Source organism: Podarcis erhardii, assembly GCF_964252035.2.
Source record: "Podarcis erhardii genome assembly, chromosome: 4".
Classification (NCBI taxonomy): Eukaryota; Metazoa; Chordata; class Lepidosauria; order Squamata; family Lacertidae; genus Podarcis; species Podarcis erhardii.
The window spans coordinates 73,117,422-73,137,488 of NC_138508.1; the positions used below are offsets into that span (position 1 = coordinate 73,117,422).

At 40.8% G+C, this 20,067-nt stretch overlaps 1 protein-coding gene across 2 annotated transcripts in view; it reads left to right on the plus strand.

The window, feature by feature from the left end:
- ZBED1 (zinc finger BED-type containing 1) overlaps positions 1-20,067 on the plus strand; it is a 121,370-nt gene that overhangs the window by 42,971 nt on the left and 58,332 nt on the right. Inside the window, exons 2-3 of one of the 2 annotated variants that reach the window (XM_081858694.1) lie at positions 13,045-13,152; positions 18,326-18,394. In XM_081858694.1, the coding sequence (XP_081714820.1) occupies positions 13,045-13,152; positions 18,326-18,394 (177 nt within the window). The remainder of the gene's footprint in view (positions 1-13,044; positions 13,153-18,325; positions 18,395-20,067) is intronic. The other variant, XM_081858695.1, reaches the window with a different exon arrangement.

Consider the following 20,067-nt stretch of genomic DNA (forward strand, 5'->3'; position numbering starts at 1 on the left):
CAAATAAAACATGAAACAGTACCCATCCAAATTGAAACAATTTGCACATAAATCATAATAAGATCTAAAATAAAGATACAAATAATAAGAACATCAATAACAGCAACAACCTCCCTGCAACAAAAACCCCTAAACAATACCCCAACCCAAGCGTCTGTTCAGCAGCCTCAGCTTTTGCGGTTGGAGTCACTCAGGTCGAAAAAGGCCAGCAAGGCAGGAAGCAAGTGTTCCAGGACTCACAGCCAATATGGTGTATGGTGTGAAGTGTAACCATTCATGATAACCTGGTTCCATACAGGTCTGTTTCATGTTTGTCACTTCCTGTTAAGAAACCAGTTAAATGAATTGGCCCTAGTTCTTACCATGCTGTAATATGTGGGTAGTAAAACTGTGTCCACAAAGTATCTCAAGTCTAATTTTATGTGGCCGATGATACCTCCTGAAGCTGCCCCATTTCATTCTTTCCTCTCATGGACAGAATATATAGGTAAGATAAGATCTATAGCTTGCTGTGCCAGTTCAGTATCACAGAATTTGATGCAGCTTCAGCACAGGAGAGAGATTTTGACCACATGACTATTTAGACAATATGGCATTTCTGCCATATTGGAATTACTAAATACCGCCTGAGATGGCTTAAAACCTTCGATTATTTTGTAGACATAAATATATAACAATGTTCCGTAGTTCTTTCAGTTAAACAAATCTTTTTATTACTAGCTCTAGTCATATTAAGAAGAGATGAGTAGTTCTATTTTTAAAAAGTTTCTTAAGGATATTGCCAGTGCACTACACTCTCTAGTGCAGTGGTTCTTAAACGTCTCTGTGCCAAACTTTTTAGAATAAAAATTTACTGGCTCCATTTATTGTTGGAAAACAAAACAAAGAAACAACTCCCAGCAGTGTTTGTTTTCGAAAGAGTATCCACATTCTACAAATAAAAATTATTATTTTGATAATCTACTACACTGAAATATTTAAATGTTACATTGATTGTCCTTGAATCTTTCCCCTATGCTTGCCATTGTCTCCAGTGTGGCACCCACTTTGAGAACCACTGCTCTTGTGCTTCCTGGGCTTCTCTATATAGCACAGAAAGCAAGACAGAAGAGTTCTGATATTCTATATACCACACAAATACAGTGGTGTCCCGCAAGACGAATGCCTCGCAAGACGAAAAACCCGCTAGACGAAAGGGTTTTCCGTTTTTCGAGGCGCTTCGCAAGACGAATTTCCCTATGGGCTTGCTTCGCAAGACGAAAACGTCTTGCGAGTCTTGCGAGTTTTTTCCCTTCCCCCCCCTTTTCTAAGCCGCTAAGCCGCTAATAGCCGCTAAGCTGCTAATAGCGCTAATCCGCTAAGCCGCTAATAGGGATGCTTCGCAAGACGAAAAAACCGCTAGACGAAGAGACTCGCGGAACGGATTATTTTCGTCTTGCAAGGCACCACTGTATTCACATATGTTGTTGGTTTCCTTGTTGACGATGAACCTTCATGTTCTGTAGTATACCTCCTATACATGAATTTAATTCAATCAATGCAGAAGGCACTTATTTTAAAACCACTATAGTACAGAAGCACCCATTATTGTTTGGCTTTACTCATGTAGGGCTTACAGGACATACAGGGCATAAATTTATGTGTGTATTAGCCATGTACAGCTCATGTACAGATCAGCTGAACCTTCTGACACAGCCTGCTGAATATGCAGTCATAGCTTGGGCATTTTTCAATATACCGTAGCTTGGCAAATCCCATTTTGGAGCATAGTTTCTAGAAAGTGATCGAAAGCAATAAGTCAAAATATTTTGAACTAATAAGCCATTTAACCCATACTGTTCCCACCCCCTTCTGATTCTCAGCTGTTGCAGTGTTGATCAGCTAAAGTCATCAAGGAAGTACCCCATAAAATGGTGATATTAATCTGATTTGAACTTGCTGAATTTTAAATCCATGGAAGCTCAAGATGAAATTTAAACAGCAAATTAGACTTATGCTGTCGTAAGCTATATTTGTTCCACTACACCTAAATACAGTAATCAACTTCTACCTACAATCAATGTTATTCCAGCTACTATGACTGAAAACATGAAATGGTTGCCTATGCCTTTCCCATATCCTGTATTCTGGCCCAGGAAGTAAATTTTGTCAGAGCTGTGGTTGAACCTAAGGTATTTTCCTTTCACACAGCTGACTTCCTTTGGAGCTGGTCTAGGTGTCATTGGAAGATCGGAAACAGTCTTATATAGAGGTCTGGTCCATGTAGCCATACACTATTTATTGATGAGCTTTGTTCCAACCTGGCTATCAGAAATTACTTAACTGGAGATGCTGGAGACTCAACCTGAGACCTTTTGTGTCAAAGCATATACTCATCCATTGAGCTTAGCCCCTTCAAAAGTTGTATTTCAAAAATTGTAAAAAGAAAACAAAACCCAAAACAAAACAAAAATTGTTTCTACTTGCAAAGCTAATTCTGTCTTGTCTTCCTTGCCTTGTATTTTCAAGTGCTTCAAACTCTTTTTTTTTCTAAGTTCATTTCTTTCTTTTTTAAAAAAGCCTTTTTTCAGAAAAGGATTTGATTTCATTACCTAAAGAGTTGTTTCTAGAGTTCTTGGCGTGGAAGGGGCATAAATGTGACTTTTCAAAGTGAAATGGAGCATTTGAGGATAGAGATGGGTTTAAGTGTAGACATTCGACTTGGCCTCATACAATGCATTTCTGGCTTTAAATTTTTTTGGTATCCAAAATAAAATTGTACATGGTTGAAATGACATGTTACTGTGATCAAAACCATTGTAAGTCCTTTCTGTTGTGTGTGATTTATTTGATGTCTTAAGCTCAGACTTAATAAACCCACAGAAAATTTTTCCTGTAATTTTTCAAACAAACAACAATGTTCATTAACATGTTTTTGGAGCTTCCTGATTGAACTATTCCATCTTCAAATTCATGTATTCAGACTAGGTGTGTTAATGGTTTCCCAATGGGGAATCAACTTAAAATATTTCTAAGTAGTACCACTTCCTCTTTCACTGCTCATTGCGCCAGTAAATGTGCTAACTTCTTTGTGTCTATATAAAATGTACTGTCCTATGTGAGGGCACAAGCTTCTGTTCCAGATTTCTATCCTACTTGAGTTGAGAGTGGTCTTCCATGGAAAAAGTGGTCTTCCATGGAGAGTGGCACTCCACTCAAAATCAGAACAACTATAAAAACACTAATTAAAACAATATAATATAATCTTCCTTGCTGTATTATATTATATTGTTTTAATTAGTGTTTTTATAGTTGTTCTGATTTTGAGTGGAGTGCCCTACCTGGGTGGATGGAGCAGCCAAGTAATTTCGTTGTCCCCGAGAGGGGGCAATGACAATAAAGATAAAAAAAAAAAGCAACATTCTGGAAATACTTCATCTCATGTTGTGGGCATATGTTTTCTTGGCTCTGTAGCCCACTGGAGTAGTAGTTTGTTCAGAATACAGTTCCGTTACAGCCCAAGGGTTTGCAGCTGATTTTCTTCTTGCCAAAGGACCTCTACATGAACATGATGTGTCTTGCAGGCACAGGTCTGCAAGAAATGTGTGTATGTTTCAGCCAACGAAAGCCTCTCTGTGATGTGTACCTATATCAAAACATTCTCTAAAATATACACAGTGGTACCTTGGGTTACAAACACCTGGGGTTACAAACACTTTGGGTTACAGACTCTGCTAACCCGGAAGTAGTACCTCGGGTTAAGAACTTTACCTCAGGATGAGAAGAGAAATTGCATGCCGGCGGTGCGGCGGCAGTGGGGGGCCCCATTAGCTAAAGTGGTACCTCAAGTTAAGAACAGTTTCAGGTTAAGAACGGACCTCCGGAATGAATTAAGTTCATAACCAGAGGTACCACTGTACTTGAATTTTCTACATGTTCTACAAAGAACTATGAATTAATACCCTGATCCTGAAAGATGTGTTCTTTCCCAGACTGCCCTGCCCTTAATGCTGCCCACTACACATGATTTTGAAGTGGAGTATGAAAAACATTTTGTGATATTGCAGGAGGAGAGGTGACTGATTAAAAATACCAAACAAGCTGGTAAGGGCGACAGGGATGGGACCCTGGGATTTCTCAACCAATTTGTAAGCTTCAGCAACTCTTTGGAACTTGTGTCAGATTTAACAAATATGCTACAGATGCTAGTAACGTGAAACACCCCATCCCTGCCTGCTTTGAGCCATCGTAGTTTCCTGTCTTTTACATAACTTGTAAAGAAGCTCACCTTGGCATATATTGTAGGGACCAATCTCTTCATTTTGTGTTGTTTGGCTCATGGAATAGTTAGGAGACGGTTTCATAAGCATGGATCAACCTTCCAACTGGGGTCTGCTGAGTAGAAGTCAGGGGAGTGATGAGTGCACCAAAATTATTGACTCTAAAGTGCAAAGATATGAAGTGATGTAAATTAGGGAAGCCTGCTGTGTACATCAAAGTATACAGCACATAATCAGTCCTTCAGTCTGTCATCAATATATGAGATGAGCCTGATTTTTGAAATTCTAAAAATGCAGCTTTGGTCTCAGGCTGCATGCAAGCCAGAGGGCATAAATACAGTCTATATTATATTAAGTATATTAACAATGGAAACTAAAAACCCAAGGGTTTCCTGGTATTTTTGTGTGTATTACATCCTTGTGCTTTTAATTACAAAAAGGAGAATTGCCCCAGCCCTGTCATGGGGTATGCATGGCCTTCCAAATGTTGCTGAACTACAGTTCACATCATCCCTAGCTATTGCCTATGCTGGTGGAGGTTGATAGAAATTGGTTGCAGGTCTCTCCCCTGCCCTACAATATACAGAATAGTTGCTATCCATTAGTTTCCACGTTGTTCAGTACAAATTGAAATTAGAATAGCAGTATTATTATATTAACATCTTTTTAAATGATTTCTTTTAGTAAAAAATGAAAATACTGTTGGGAACTATTATTAAAATAGGAAGCAATATCCTCTCAGAATGCTGTGGTTGGCGTTCAGTGCTAGTGGCTGTTAAATCTTATAATAGATAATGGGTCTGATGCTAAGCTGTCAGGAACTGGTTGGACACAAAGGAATGGTGGGGGGAACCTGCTGTGAAACCTCCAAGGGAAGAAGGCTCAGAGCCCAGGGATTGGTTGGTGGGACACGTGGAGTGGAAAAGAGAGAAAAGACTGGGAGGAAGTGCCGGAAGCTGAAAAGGTAGCAGGGCTTTGTTAGCTGGGATAGTCTGGCAGAGAGCAATCTAGAATCAGACATAAGCTGAAATGGGAGGAGGAAGGCCAAGAGGCAGAGTTAGGCTTGTGAAGAGGCACAGGTGTTTTCCCTTCCTGCTGTGACAAGCTACTGCTCCCCCTGGTGTCCCAGAACTAGGAGAGTCATGAAGTGGGAGGGGCAAAGACAGGCACACAGGCACAGTCTCCAACTGCTTGGAAAACACCATGGAGAGAAGATGGGAGGCGGGAACCTTTAGTCTTCATGGGTGCAAGACCTGAGTTGCTGTGCTCATTAGGCCTGACACTCCTGTGCGGATCCTATTTTGCTGATAAAGAGTTAACTCCAGCTTGCTCAGTGTTATGTACTGCTGATTTGCTCCTGCTATAAGATCAGTGATCCTGTTGAAACAGTGCCCCTGGTGCCTGCTAATAGAAAGGAGGGGAAGTGATTTTTGCCAATTCCTCCCCCCTCCCCTGCAAAAGAATACAGTGGTACCTCGGGTTACATATGCTTCAGGTTACATACGCATCAGGTTACAGACTCTGCTAACCTAGAAATAGTACCTCGGGTTAAGAACTTTGCTTCAGGATGAGAACAGAAATCGTGCTCCGGCGGCACAGCAGCAGTGGGAGGCCCCATTAGCTCAAGTGGTGCTTCAGGTTAAGAACAGTTTCAGGTTTAGAACAGACCTCCAGAACTAATTAAGTACATGACCAGAGGTACCACTGTATTGACTCTGAATATTGAAAAGCCTCCCTCCATTTTTTTGGGTTAGCAGGAGCCTCCACTAGATTAAATGCTTTTATCTTTGTCGATGGGCATCTCTGGATCCAGCCCAGTGAATATTTGTTGAAAGAGTGTAGACTACATACAAAATTTATACTGGTACTGGGGCACAGTTTGAAGGCAAAGTGACATTATTGTGTTATGGTTCTGGGTTTGATTCAGACTAAGGGTGGTGTCCATCTTAGCAATTCTACTAGCACAACCACTTCACGCTGTGCAGTGGAACTTCCACTCCTCATCTCTCACCTCATCTGCTCTAGGTGGTTTGGGGAACCCCAGAACATATTTAGAGAGTATTGGGACAAAGTGAAGGGTTCTGTTACACTTTCAAAAGTGCTTATGCTAGTAGAAGTGTTTAGTTGGATACCTCCCAAAGTGAGTTGCACTCAAACCCCATTGAAATCAATGTAGAGAGTTAACAAGCTCCAATGGAACCAATGGGATTTATTAGCAACACCCTGTGGCTATAAAATTATTGACCAAACATTGATATTTGAAGGTTATCTCCCCCACCCATAAACCAGCTCTTTTTCCTTTCCTTGCACGTATTTGTTATATCAAACTTCTGATTTGCGTTTTAATGAAGGTTCACTTCCAAGTGAACTTAATCTTGATTTCTTTTTCATTCTTTCACTTTTGGAATATAATTAAAGTAGCTCTAAACTGATTGTCCAGTTCAGAAGTGAAATGATTGCCTTATCTTCAAGGGTCAAGAACTTCCAGCAGCGTCCAATCACTTTATCAGCAGTCATCTAACTCGTGGTGTTATCTAATTTTTTTAACAAAAGGCCTCATTTTCAGGGTACTTGGAAGTCCTGCTGGCTTATTCAAGATGAGGATGAAGCACACACTACCTGTTAACAGATTTTCTCTTGATTATTACTTTGCATGTCTAAGGGCTAAGACATGGTGAACTTTACATGGATGATGATGTAGCAGGTGATGAGTATTCATTGCTGGTAACTGAAATTCTAAGAATTTAGAAGGCTGACTGAAGTTGGCATATTTCCCACCTCCCCCCACCCCAGAATTGTCAAATAGGAATTCCTGCCAAACTATATTTGGGTTTTCTCTTTCTGGAAGGGAACTCTGGTTGAGCATTTGAGCTTTCGCCATGTTCGGCAGATGAACAATTTCCAAGGTTTTCCTGTGTTAATTGTTTCTATTCCTGTTGCTTACTCAATGTTACACTGGTTACAAAGGCAGTACAGCAGATCTTTCCAAACTCTGTGCCATGACATGTCAGTGTGTCGGCTGCGGTGTGTAGGTGTGTTGTGTGAACACTCTCTGTGCTCCTCCTGGGACTGAGAAGGGAGTGGGCAGCCTGCTGGTTTGCTAATAAAACTGAATTACTGTGTTGCGAAATGATACATGCCTAAAAAGTGTGTCACCAACATGAAAAGCTTGGAAAGCTCAGCAGTACAGTGAACTGAGTTGGGGTGTGTCAAAAGAAACCTGTTGACTCAAACTACTATTATTTACAAAGCACCTAAACATTTTTTGGCGGCGTACAGAGATTTAAAACAAAAGCAAGGCAAGCTCATAATCTAATAGAAACAATACAGAAGGAATGAGGGATGGGAACAGAAGAGGAAAACAAGCAAATGCAGCTACCAGTTCTAAAAAAATACATAATTGTTGTTTCAGTGACTGGCTGGTGAGGAAAGAGAAGGAGACGGCAGTTGGTCACAGCCTCCTCTCTCCTTGATACACACATACTTTGGAATGGGCTCCTTGAAGTTAAAGGACACATCGCTGGATAATTCATGACATTCAGGTGTGTGGTAGGTTATCTACCGCACACCACTTTCTGCAGATTTGGTCTCAATTCTGAGTGGTGATGTTGATCTGTAAGCTGGACAGCTGTCCTCTTAACAGCAGTGTGCAGTTTATAGGGAACAATTAAGGGATGAAAATTCTTCTATATCAGCAACCAGACTAGCATGCAACCAGAGACCAAATTGCTGCTTTGCTGTAAACTTTAGTGTACCTATCTACCCTCTGATGCAGCCAGATGGAAATGGCTGTTGAAGGAAATGGGTTCTGGGAGAAGAAAAGCCAGTTCAGAGAACAGGTTTCTCAGTGGCAATCAGCCATAATAACTAAAAACGGGACCTCTTATTATAGGCAGCATACGTCTGATTATCACATGCTGAGACAAAACCAGGGATGGCTATTTCTAGCACGGCCCGGTTGGGATTGTTCATGGGGCGTATAACTGGGTATTGCTGAAGGCAGAATGTTTGACTAGATGGACTTTTGGTGTCATCAAGCAGTTCAGTTTTAATCAGTGGTTGTCAGCTGGAAGTGCCTTCTCCCCTTTCTCTCCTAGGAAGTGGGTGTACACCTGCTACCATCAGCCTGAGCACAGCTGGCTGGGGGACTTAAGACTGACATGATGGCTTGTTTGGGGAGCAGGGCAATGCGAAACTGCAAGGGATTTGCGGGTGGAACAGTGTATGTGCTTACTGCTGTTTTCATTTTTTCAGTCAGCTGGGAAGTGGCTGACCCAGCCAGCTGAGAAACACACACACACACACACACACACACACACACACACCCCTGCATTTACTGGTTTACTGTATTTTCTAACACCCCCCAACCTTATTTGCATATTGAAGTGAATCTGCGATTCAGCAGAGCTCTTGCTTCAAGTGTGCAAATTATGAACCAGGGCAGTTGTGACCATGAGATGTGCCTTTCCTGAAACCAACAATTGTGCCCCAGAGAGCAATGATATATCGGATATATATCAGAAATCATGCTGTGCTGTCAGCAAGAGAACTTAGTGACTCTGTAGCCTCACCATCATCACATGTATAACTCTCAGACATGTGGAACTCACAGACATTGTGCTGACACACTGGTAGAATTGTAGAGGTGGAAGGGACCTACAGTGGTACCTCGGGATACATATGCTTCAGGTTACATAGGCTTCAGGTTACAGACTCCGCTAACCCAGAAATAGTACCTTGGGTTAAGAACTTTGCTTCAGGATAATAACAGAAATTGTGTTCCAGCGGCGCGGCAGCAGCGGGAAGCCCCACTAGCTAAAGTGCTGCTTCAGGTTATGAACAGTTTCAGGTTAAGTACGGACCTCCGGAATGAATTAAGTACTTAACCCGAGGTACCACTGTATTAGGGTCATCTAGTGCAATGCAGGAATCTTTTGCCCAACACGGGCCTTGAACCTAAGACCCTGAGATTAAGAGTCTGATGCTCTACCGAGGGGCAGGGCTTTGCCACATGCCTCTGTCCCCCCTCACACATTTGTTTATGTTCCTGAATAGGGCTTTTGAGAAACTGCATAGTCAACAATGTGATTCACCAAGGCTCTTCTGTGGCCTTCATTGCATCGGAAAAGCTTTTTGCCTGGAATGATCAGTTTGCAGATGACAACTGTGCACACTCACATTGTGATGATGAGAGCCTTTGGGCCTTACAGTGACTATTGCTGAATCAGCAGATTATTTACTTTTTAATATCCACTTGTTTTTTAAATAATCAACATTATTACAATTAGCCCTGTATATATTTATCAATAAACAGTCTGCAGGATTAAATTGTGTGAAAAGTGAAAAAAATGTATATATTACCTTATACTGCACCATCAGTGTTCATTGTGCTTTGGACTATCACCAGCAAAAAAAGATATGGATCCCTTCTCTGAAAAGCATGCATTCAGAATTTTGACAGTGGGGAAAGTAACAAGAAATGGAGAAGGGAGGGAATTGATAGCAAGAGATAAACGTAGGCAAGTGCATGTAACCCCCCTCATTAATTGTAAATGGGTGTGTGTGTGTCCCTGTGTAGAAAGGGTTGATGGGAAGTGTGGCTTCTCAGGCCGTCTGCTGATGTCCACATGTTCAGCCTTGATGTCTGCATATGGATCTCTATGGGAATCAGAAGCTTGATCACACAGGTTCCAGCTGCTGTGGAAGTCTACCATGCAGGCTTTCCTGGTTCAGATGTCCATGCCTAATGTGTAAATATCATCCCTTTATGTACCTGGATTCCCTTCACTTGATTCACTCATGGAGAGAGCTGTACTTGTGCTCAGTTATGATATCTGAGTGATAGGGAGATTTTTGCTAAATGAAAATACTTCCAATCTAGATCTCTTATTTCATGCTTATGTAGGGCTTTGATAGCCAAAGGTACTCTCCTGTTTTGCATATCCATCAACGAAGACACAAAAACATGGAAAAATGAAAGTAACCACAATAACAAGCTGAATACAGGAGTCTTAGCTCCAAAACCCATGATAACTGGAGGCAATATTTAACTCTACAATTACCAGCTACTATACCAGGTACTGGCAGTCAGACCCTGGAGAGTTGACCAAGGGTGAATACATATAGTCTTTAGGCCCAAAAACATTAGCCAGCCCTTGTATAGACAGTGGGGAGAATGTGGTAGGTGGATGAACTGAACTTGTGAGGGAACCATTGCCGTGGTTTTATTTCAAACCTCCTTCAGACTATTTTGGCTGAATTGTGACTTCAGGAAGGTAAGACTTATAGAATTTAGCTTTGCTCAGAGTTGGAATATAAAAAAAAACCCAAGCCAGCTGCTGATGCTCCATCAGTTTTGGAGCAATACAGTTCCTTTAAGTGTATGCAGGAAGCTGCTTGGAGAATTTCTTCTGTTGTTTTGCTCCTTGTATGTCAAAAATGCCAGCAGCCCCCTGCCACTTTCTTGTTCCTCTGATCTTTTGTGCTGTCGTCCAATGCAACCCATTTTATCTGTTGTTTCAGGGCTGCTCTTCTCTGACATTACAAAGATTTCTCCCAGCTGTTTCCCCTTCCCTTGTTTCATCCTTGCCTTCAAAGGCTATATTGCTTTTTGTTGTGTACACCTGTTTGTTCAATGAGATCAGAGTCCCTCCCCCACAGAATTTAGTACAATTTATGATTTTAAACAAGTAGTATTACCAATAAAATGTATGTAGGTCTTTTTTTCTTTTAACATGTTGACCAGTTTTTTCCCATGTGTGCATGAAGCTTGTGTGTGTGTGTATAATCTTTACAAAACTATAAAATGCTTACAATGATCAGTAACCCAAACAATGGACTTATTGCTTCTTATATTGCCAAATCATTCTGCAATGCGAAGTAAATAAAAATTGACTGTTTTATGGAATGAAGCTGGCTTATAGAATGTGTAATGAGGCCTATTATTGTTATGCTTTTATGGTGTTATGGTGTAATTCCTGGCTAATGAAAAAGAGGGAAGCAAAATTGTTCATGTGTATGTATGTATTGTATGTATGTACTGTACCAACCTAGCAGTTCGAAAGCACGTCAAAGTGCAAGTAGATAAATAGGTACTGATCCTGTGGGAAGGTAAACGGCGTTTCCATGCGTTGCCCTGATTCGCCAGAAGCGGCTTAGTCATGCTGGCCACATGACCCGGAAGCTGTACGCCGGAAGCTGAGGTAGACAGAGACCTCCAGGTATCCAGCCTGGGGAGGGCGAAGCCAGCCTGTACTACCGGGCACTGCACTGGGATCTGGGGGCTGCGCACGACTACGCAAAAGGTGCCCCTTATTTGATGTGGTCATTCCAGCTGTTACTCATTGGGGCTTCTTTATATTTATATTGTCGACCAATGTCGCCAACAAATTTTGAAGTGGTTTCAACCCTATGCTTAAAGGACAAAGGGTGTGACCCTGCTAATTCTTCTGGACCTCTCACTGGTCCTTGATACTACCAGCCATGGTATTTTGGCCCTAGGCTGTTTTTGCTATGAGGTCCCTCTTGTTCCCCTTTCTTTCCAACATCTACATGAAGCTACCGTGAGGGGTGCCAAACGTATGCCGATGATTCCCTTCTTTACCTTTTTTTTTTTTTTTGACATCTGAGTTAAGTGATGTGTCGAAAGTGCTGAAATTAACCCTGAAGAGGAAGACACTGAGTGTAGGCGGTTCATCTACTGGAGGAGACAGTGTTCTTCCTGTTCTGGATGGGATTGCACTCCTCTCCAGGGATCAGTGTTGCGCCTGGATCTAGATTTGTCACTTGAGATCCCTGTGAAAAAATGCCTTTCCTCAGCTAAGGCTGGTGTATCAGGTACAACTCGTCCTAGACTGGGATAAGCTTTGCTAGCTTTCAGATGCTGACTACTGTAATGTGGGGTTGCCTCTGAAGTTGCAGCTATTTCAAAATAAAGCTGTATTTTCAAGCACAAATGCTTGGACTTTACCTCTAAAAGCCCGACATGATTTGGGGCTTGAATACTGAAGGATCACTTCCTTTCTCAAAGATGAAGGTGGTTATGTATTGAGGACACTTCTAGTGGTCTTCCACAGAGTTCACCCTCCTGAGGAGCAGTGAGTGGCAAACAGAAAAATGGCCTTCTCAATAGTGGCACCTTAGTTATGGAATTACCTTCTTAGGTAGCCTTGGTTTGGGACTACATTAATTTCTTAGCATCAGGTACATGTACAAATTAGATGGGCTTAATATATTTATCGGCATACAATTTCCCCATTTTTATAAGTTTTAGTATGTATGATTTTCTTTTGGATTAAGGGTTGGCGCACATGAATGTATTGTAATGAGTGATGCCTAAAATACAATAAAAATAATCTGAATATAAATCTCAGCACCAGGTGATAACTTGATAATTCTTCCAGACTTTATAAGTTGTGTTTTTTTGAGCTGCTGCTTTAATTGTTTGTTTGTTTGTTTGTTTAATTATTATTACAGCTGATTTTTCTGCCCTTGTATTTTTTATTGTGATTTCTTTGTAAAGTGCCCTGGAAACATGGATAAAACCACCGTTCTGTGTTTTAAATTTTATATAAGAGGAATTTTTTTTATGTGGTGGTTGGGTGCAGCAACTGTATGCTACGGGTGTTCTTCATTATGATCCATAAAATAATACCTTTGCAACTGCTGGAAGAACAATCGCCACATAACACGAAATGGCTGTAGCTGAATATTTTGTTACAATGAGTAATGTAAGCATTGTAGTAAAATAGATCTTAACCTGAATTACTTTTCTCTTTTCATGCAGTTTTTCCTCTTCAAAATGGGAATGTTGCCATAGTGACTGGAGGCACTAGAGGAATTGGTTACCATACTGTGAAGTATTTGGCAAGACTTGGCATGCACGTCATAATAGGTACTGTTGGTATTGCAATGATAAAAATATTTATTAACAATGTAATGTCATGTAATTTGATTTAATTATTAGTTACCTTTGCGTCACATTATTTGCCCCAGGAGCTCTGAGAAGCATTGCAAGCCTAGCCATCATCCTCATATGTTGGTTCAGTGGAGAGATGATAATGATAACTCATAGTCTCTTTCATAGACATAAAGCCAAGTAAAATTTAGCACCAAGAGTAATGCATTGAAGTTATGGAACATTGGCCAGGATCCTAGAGGGTTGCAACCAGTAGGGGTTACTTCTTATGCAAAATAGATTATTTCAACACAGTTTGATTTTCCAGGTGCAAGGTTCTTGCGAGAGCTATTTGGAGAAACAAAATAACAACAATAATAATTGCTGTGGTTGCAGAAGCTTTTTTTGCGGGTACCAAAGATACAGATCAGGCATAGACAAACTTGGCCCTCCAGATGTTTTGGGACTACAATTCCCATCATCCCTGACCACTGGGCCTGTAAGCTAAGGACAAGGTTTAAAATTTTGAGTAGAGTGGCATCTCTCTGACCTCTGGTTGTTGTTTTTTTGGTTTTTGTTGTTTTTTGGAAGCTCATAAAAATCATTCAGTTCAATGTTTGTCCAAATTTTAATTACATGTAGCTGAATTCCATGGTAGCTGTGATTATAGTTTGTTTGTTTTTTAAAGCTGAAATGCCATTCATTTGCATTTCACTCTGAATGGCCTTATTTTAGTTCCTTAAAATGTGCCAGTTTGTGTATTTGAAGAAATGGCTGGCCTGACTTCCATGTCTGTTTGGGTTACCTTGTCAGTAGTTAGAAAAATTTCAGTCTGTGACTTGGGTAAACAAAATGTCTCTTCTTTACTTTCTAGGCAGCATTAGGCTTGACAGCCTGTATCATCTGATAGACAATGCACTGCTTTACATGTCTTCTAAATGTTCTAATATAACTGTCCCTGCTGTGACTGCACTTCAGGAGATAAAATGTTATTTTTATTACCTTTTCCCTAGCTATGTAACACAGTAAGACTAGAAAGAGTTTGGCATTTCATCTGCACAGGGAGATCCTATGTGACTATGATAAAATATACTTGCCAAGGCTTCGTGCTACAAATAATTATAGGCACACATCTATACTCCTTCTGTTACATAAATAGTAGAGAAGGAATATGGAAAGTTTCCCACCATAATTCCTATCACCAATGAAAAATTAGGATTTGGCAAAATAAACAGTTGTTTATGTTTTACCAAGACAGCATGTTCATAGATTTTGAGATAGGACCCCTGACCATTAGGTCCAGTCGTGACTGACTCTGGGGTTGCGGTGCTCATCTCGCTTTATTGGCTGAAGGAGCCGGCGTACAGCTTCTGGGTCATGTGGCCAGCATGGAGAACCAGAACAGCACACGGAAACGCCGTTTACCTTCCCGCAGGAGCGGTACCTATTTATCTACTTGCACTTTGAGGTGCTTTCGAACTGCTAGGTTGGCCGGAGCAGGGACCGAGCGACGGCAGCTCACCCCGTTGCGGGGATTCGAACCACCAACCTTCTGATTGGCAAGTCCTAGGCTCTGTGGTTTAACCCACAGCGCCACCCGCGTCCCTAATGATTTTGAGATACTGATAACAAATCATCCTGGAAAGTACACTGAGAAAAAGAAAGACCTTTGGCTGGGTTTCTATGCACAGATACAGTTTTGCATAGCTGAGGTTCAGATCATGGAAGATGCTACAGTGATCAGCATTCTGAGTTTCTTGTATGAATTTCAGAATTAAATCAGGGCTCTTAGCTGCCATCCATCACTTTTTACCATCTGATTGCTTTGAGTAAACCTCTTTACCTTGTCATTTTAGTGTTGATTTATATGTTCAACATTATTTATATTTAGCTTTTATTGTAAAGTGAGTGTTTCATCTCAGCAATTCATGAGCCTTTGAATTGCAATTTCTTTTTGCATCCCTTCACATATACGCTCCACATCAATATTTTCATCCACTACATTTGCAGCAAGCCAACCTGTAACAAAAACGTTTGTTCTTTGGCCTTTCAGAATGGTTGGTTTTCTTCTGCTTCCTTATTTGTGGAGACATTGCTTATGGACAATCCTTACTACTTTATTTTTTAGCAATATCTGAGTGAAAACGAAAAGAACTAGTTGCAACCAGTTCCGTGTGCTCAACAGAGCTCTGGGTTTGGTTTTATTTAACAGCAGCCACCTCCACCCCATGGCAAACTGCTTTTGGAATAGTGGGAACTAGTTGGAATCTTGGTCTTGTCACACAGCAAGTCCTAGCTGCTACAAAGAGCTGTGGATCTCTTGTTTACCAAGTATGACTGCTGGAGTTCTCCTGACCCTTCTGCTTCCTGGTGTTAGGGAAGGACCTGTTGCAAGGTTTTTCTTTTAACCAAGTTTCACAAACTTATTTCAAACTTTGTTTAAGAATGAACCAGTGGGGGGGGGGGAAGGCTCATCATTGTCAAGGCAAACAAGGGAATTTAGTGGAGAATGTACATTCACCTAAGATAGGGAGTTAAGGGAGTACCTGAGTCCATGGCCCATTCCTGATCTCTTATTTATCGTTAAGTGGCCACTAGCATAATTTCTGAACTGAACTGCAGAAGCAGTACAATTACACAGACTTAAATGCACAACAACAGCAGTAACTGAAGAAGCACCAAAACCTTCCCCTTGCAAACTGAAATATGCATGCTTGGTAAGCAATTACTTAATTTGGCTTTCCTTCTCTTGAAGTCTGTGGATATATAATCTACCACCCCCTTTATGAGAGGCAATGTTACTCTGCTTGGAGCGTAGAAAGACAATGTTAAATTAATACAATAATGTTGTTTTTGTTTTAACTACTTATTTGTGTTTTTATACCATATTTTTATCTTGTGAACTGCCTTGAGATCTTTTGATGAAGGGCTGTATATAAATCTTAATAATAATAATATAGAATTTTATGCATTCATTTTAAAATATATATGTCACCTTGAGAGTTTAACTTAACATAATATATTAATACAATAATTTAAAAGTGCAGCTTCAGCAATAATAAAAGAAAACAAATTAAAACAAAAATAACAGAGTAAGAAATACAATACAATTTCTAGAAGATGTGTTTAGAAATATTATTCATCTGGAACTGCATCCATATGGAAGTGCTCGGGTTTTCTTAAAATAATGAATATGCAGCATGAAATATGTTAATATGCAATATGTTGTCCAGATGAAATTAATATTATCAGGACTTAGACAAGACTCTGGAGGCTCTTAATAAGCCTGCTTGCTGTACCGCAGCTGATGGATGAGGAAGAAGATCAGATGAAATTCTTGCAGGGATTATCATAGAAGCTTCCTTTCCTCCCAGCATAGCTACATCCAGTACTATGCACACATTGGATTTTAATTCCCTCCTGTAGAAAATCACTTAGGCTGAAAAAGTGAGGAGATTTGATCTCATGCCCATAGCTTCGTTCAATGAGAACTCCATGGATATGGCAGTTTTACTGGAGGGTTTGTTCCTTGACACTGCATCTATTTTTAGGGATTAGGATCAAACTGAATGTTTGCGCTGTGTAACCCCAAGATTATTTCTATAGTGAAAACAAATACTGTTAAGAGTTATTTCCCCTCTTTCTTTTGTTTAACTTCCTTCCTTCCGCCCCACCCCACTCCATGGTTAAATAAAAAGAGATCAGCCAGGCAGGGCTGATATAATTGAAAAGCTGATCTAATAGATGCAGAGTCAAGTGCAGACCAGTGTTCATGTCAGGAGTTTGCAGACAAAAATTGCTGTCTGTGTCTATAACTTTTAAATCCTATAAAGACTGCCCATTTGAAATGGTTACATAAGATTTTATTTGGGAAGAGTGTGTGTGTGTGTGTGTGTGTGTGTGTGTGTGTGTGTGTGGATTGCATAGGAGAATGAAAGCTATTGTGTGTGTGTGTGTGAGAGAGAGAGAGAGAGAGAGAGAGAGAGATATCTTTTTGGTCAGCTTTACATTTACCTATAGGCATTGTTGCACAGCGATCAGGACCTAAGTGATATTCTTTAAAATCTGTGGCAAGTAAAGAATGATTGTTATGAAAGTGGAGAGACTGTGGAGTTATTAACTACCGTATGTTTCACCCTATAAGGCGCACCAGATCATAAGACGCACCTAGTTTTTGGAGGAGAAAAACAAGGGGAAAAAAAATTCTGAATCTCAGAAGCCAGAACAACAAGAGGGATCACTGCGCAGCGAAATTAGCGATCCCTCTTGCTGTTCTGGCTTCTGGGATAGTTGCGCAGCCTGCATTCGCTCCATAAGACACACACACATTTCCCCTTACTTTTTAGGAGGGAAAAAGTGAGTCTTATAGAGCAAAAAAATGTGGTATCTTAGAAGAGTTCAAATTAATTTTGAAGGTTTGGCTATAGGCTTTTGTTTTGGGTTTGACATGAAATATAGAATTTGTCCTAAAAATTCAACCTGGACATTCATTTTGATAGCTCACCCTTCAGTGCAGATATTTCATTACAACATTTTCCTGTTTTGCTAATGGTTGTAAGGACCAGCTTGATATTCAAAACTGAAATGTAGAGTTGTATCCAGAATTTATGCCAAATAATCTTTCCATATTTCTCCACACCTCTGCCTTCAAGGAAAATAGGACATATATTACTGTTCTTTCTATTTTCTCCACTCCCCAGCTTGAAAATGAATGCAAAAGTTGATCATGTATTTGAAGAGCAGTGTATTCTGCCTTTCACTGCATTCCCTGCCCTCACCTCCCTAAAATGGATCAGAGGCTAAGCTGCTTCAAATACAGAAATGTGCCATAAATTTACAAACCAAGTTTCAGTCCTTAAGTGAGAGAAAACACATCACATTTCTCCCTTTCCGTCTGTCATAGCTTAATTGAAAATAGATGTGCAGTTGGGCTGATATCTCATCTGAAACATGTATTTATGTTCTGAATGTGTACCAAATTTTATTCCAGGATCTCAGTGTTCAAGGGAGATGCTGTGTTTTTAAGCCAATACTGAATGGGCAATTAAGCTTTTCTCTACTAAGACCTTATTTCACTCAGCCAATAACTCCCCCCCTCCCCTTCTCTGCTTCCTTTGCTTATACTGACAGTTTTTCACAGTTATTTTTCTCTATCTTGATTTTATAACAGCTGGAAACAAGGGGAAAGAAGGCCAAGAAACTGTGATGAAAATAAAAGAAGAAGCTTTAAATGCAAAAGGTACTTCTATTTACCTTTCCCAGCAAAATTAAAAATCAAACCTCTTCAGCAATGTATTTCTCTCATGGGCACTTTTCAGTTCAAGGTACTGATTGTGTGGACTTTTCACAAACATGTATGTGACACTTGTCATTGAAGTGATCAATTGACCATGTACAGGGCAAGGTGATCTTGCAAGGAAACTGGTCACAAGCTGTTAAGGGCCTTAGATACTAATACAGTGATATCTCAGGTTACAGATGCTTCAGGTTACAGACGCTTCAGGTTACAGACTCCGCTAACTGAGAAATAGTACCTCAGGCTAAGAACTTTGCTTCAGGGTGAGAACAGAAATCATGCAGCGGCAGCATAGCGGCAGCAGGAGGCCCCATTAGCTAAAGTGGTCTTCAGGTTAAGAACAGTTTCAGGTTAAGAACAGACCTCTGGAACGAATTAAGTACTTAACCCAAGGTACCACTGTAGTTATGCCTTGTCAGGAGAGATCTGGATGTAAATAAATGATAGTATTTCTGACTGGATAAGTGTAGTGACACATTCTGCCTTTCTTCTTTCCCAAGATCTATGTGCCAGTGCTCCTTTAAAGCAGTTCTCGCCCATCCATGAGGCGGGGTGAAGCAGCCCCCTCAGGTGGTGGAAGCGCAAGGAGTGGGTCCACCACTTCTGACGCTGGCAAAATGCTCCCTCACACCAACTTTCAGTGAGAGGGAGGCATTCCAGCATGCAATGTTGCTGCTCCCTGGTGTGGAGGAGACGAGTGCCAAGGCCTTGCAGAATGCCCCCCTCTTGACGAATTTTGGTGAGGGGGTTGTTCTGGCAGTGGGGGCAGGTGGGACATGGTGGGGGAGCAGGAGGTGGCACATTCCCATTTCGCCTCAAGTGGTGAAATGGGATAGGCTGCCCCTGTTTTACAGTGTGCTCATGAGAGCTTGCGCATCCCTCTGATTCTCACCATAGCTGCTGTTGTTTCTAGCAATGCTGAAGAATGGAAAATGGGGTGCTTTTTTCCCCAGCCGGAACTCATTTCTGGCACCTCTCAGGTGGGCACCATTTGCCATTCTAAGAGAACAAGGGTGGCGTTTGTGGTGAGTTCCAGCACAGTTTTTTCTTCAGAAATAGCACTGGGAAAATGCACACAGAGGCCACGTGAGAGATGATTAGGCAAGTGGGAAATTGCATGGTTCATTTGGGATATTTGCATAGATCAGTCATTGCTTTTTACAGCAAAAAGTGACACATGGTTCACAGTTGCTTTTTTGTAAGAAGCCTGCAGACTGTAAATTAGAACAGTAGTGGGAATAGCACAGTTGATACATGTGTGTGTGTGTACGCAAAAACACAGTATTTGTTCATAATTAGAGTTTAACTTGGGAAACAAACCAGGGCAGATGGTTGAGAGTGGTTGTTGGTTTGCTTGCTTGCTTGCTTGTTTGTTTTAAGACCCAAATGGGGGCATCAGCCTATGTGGCAAAGGGTATTGTTTGTGAGTAAGGCAGAGTTGACATTTAGCCTCCATTTTCTCGGAAGATGCTTTCAAACCACGAGAAGAGAATATTCCATATGTAATGCAATGAGCACAAATATTTCTACTGTAAGATAGCAGTTATGACAAGCCGAGAGGGAACAGAACATCAGTTTGACAGTAAGCAAACCCTGATAAGATTCTCGTGAAACCT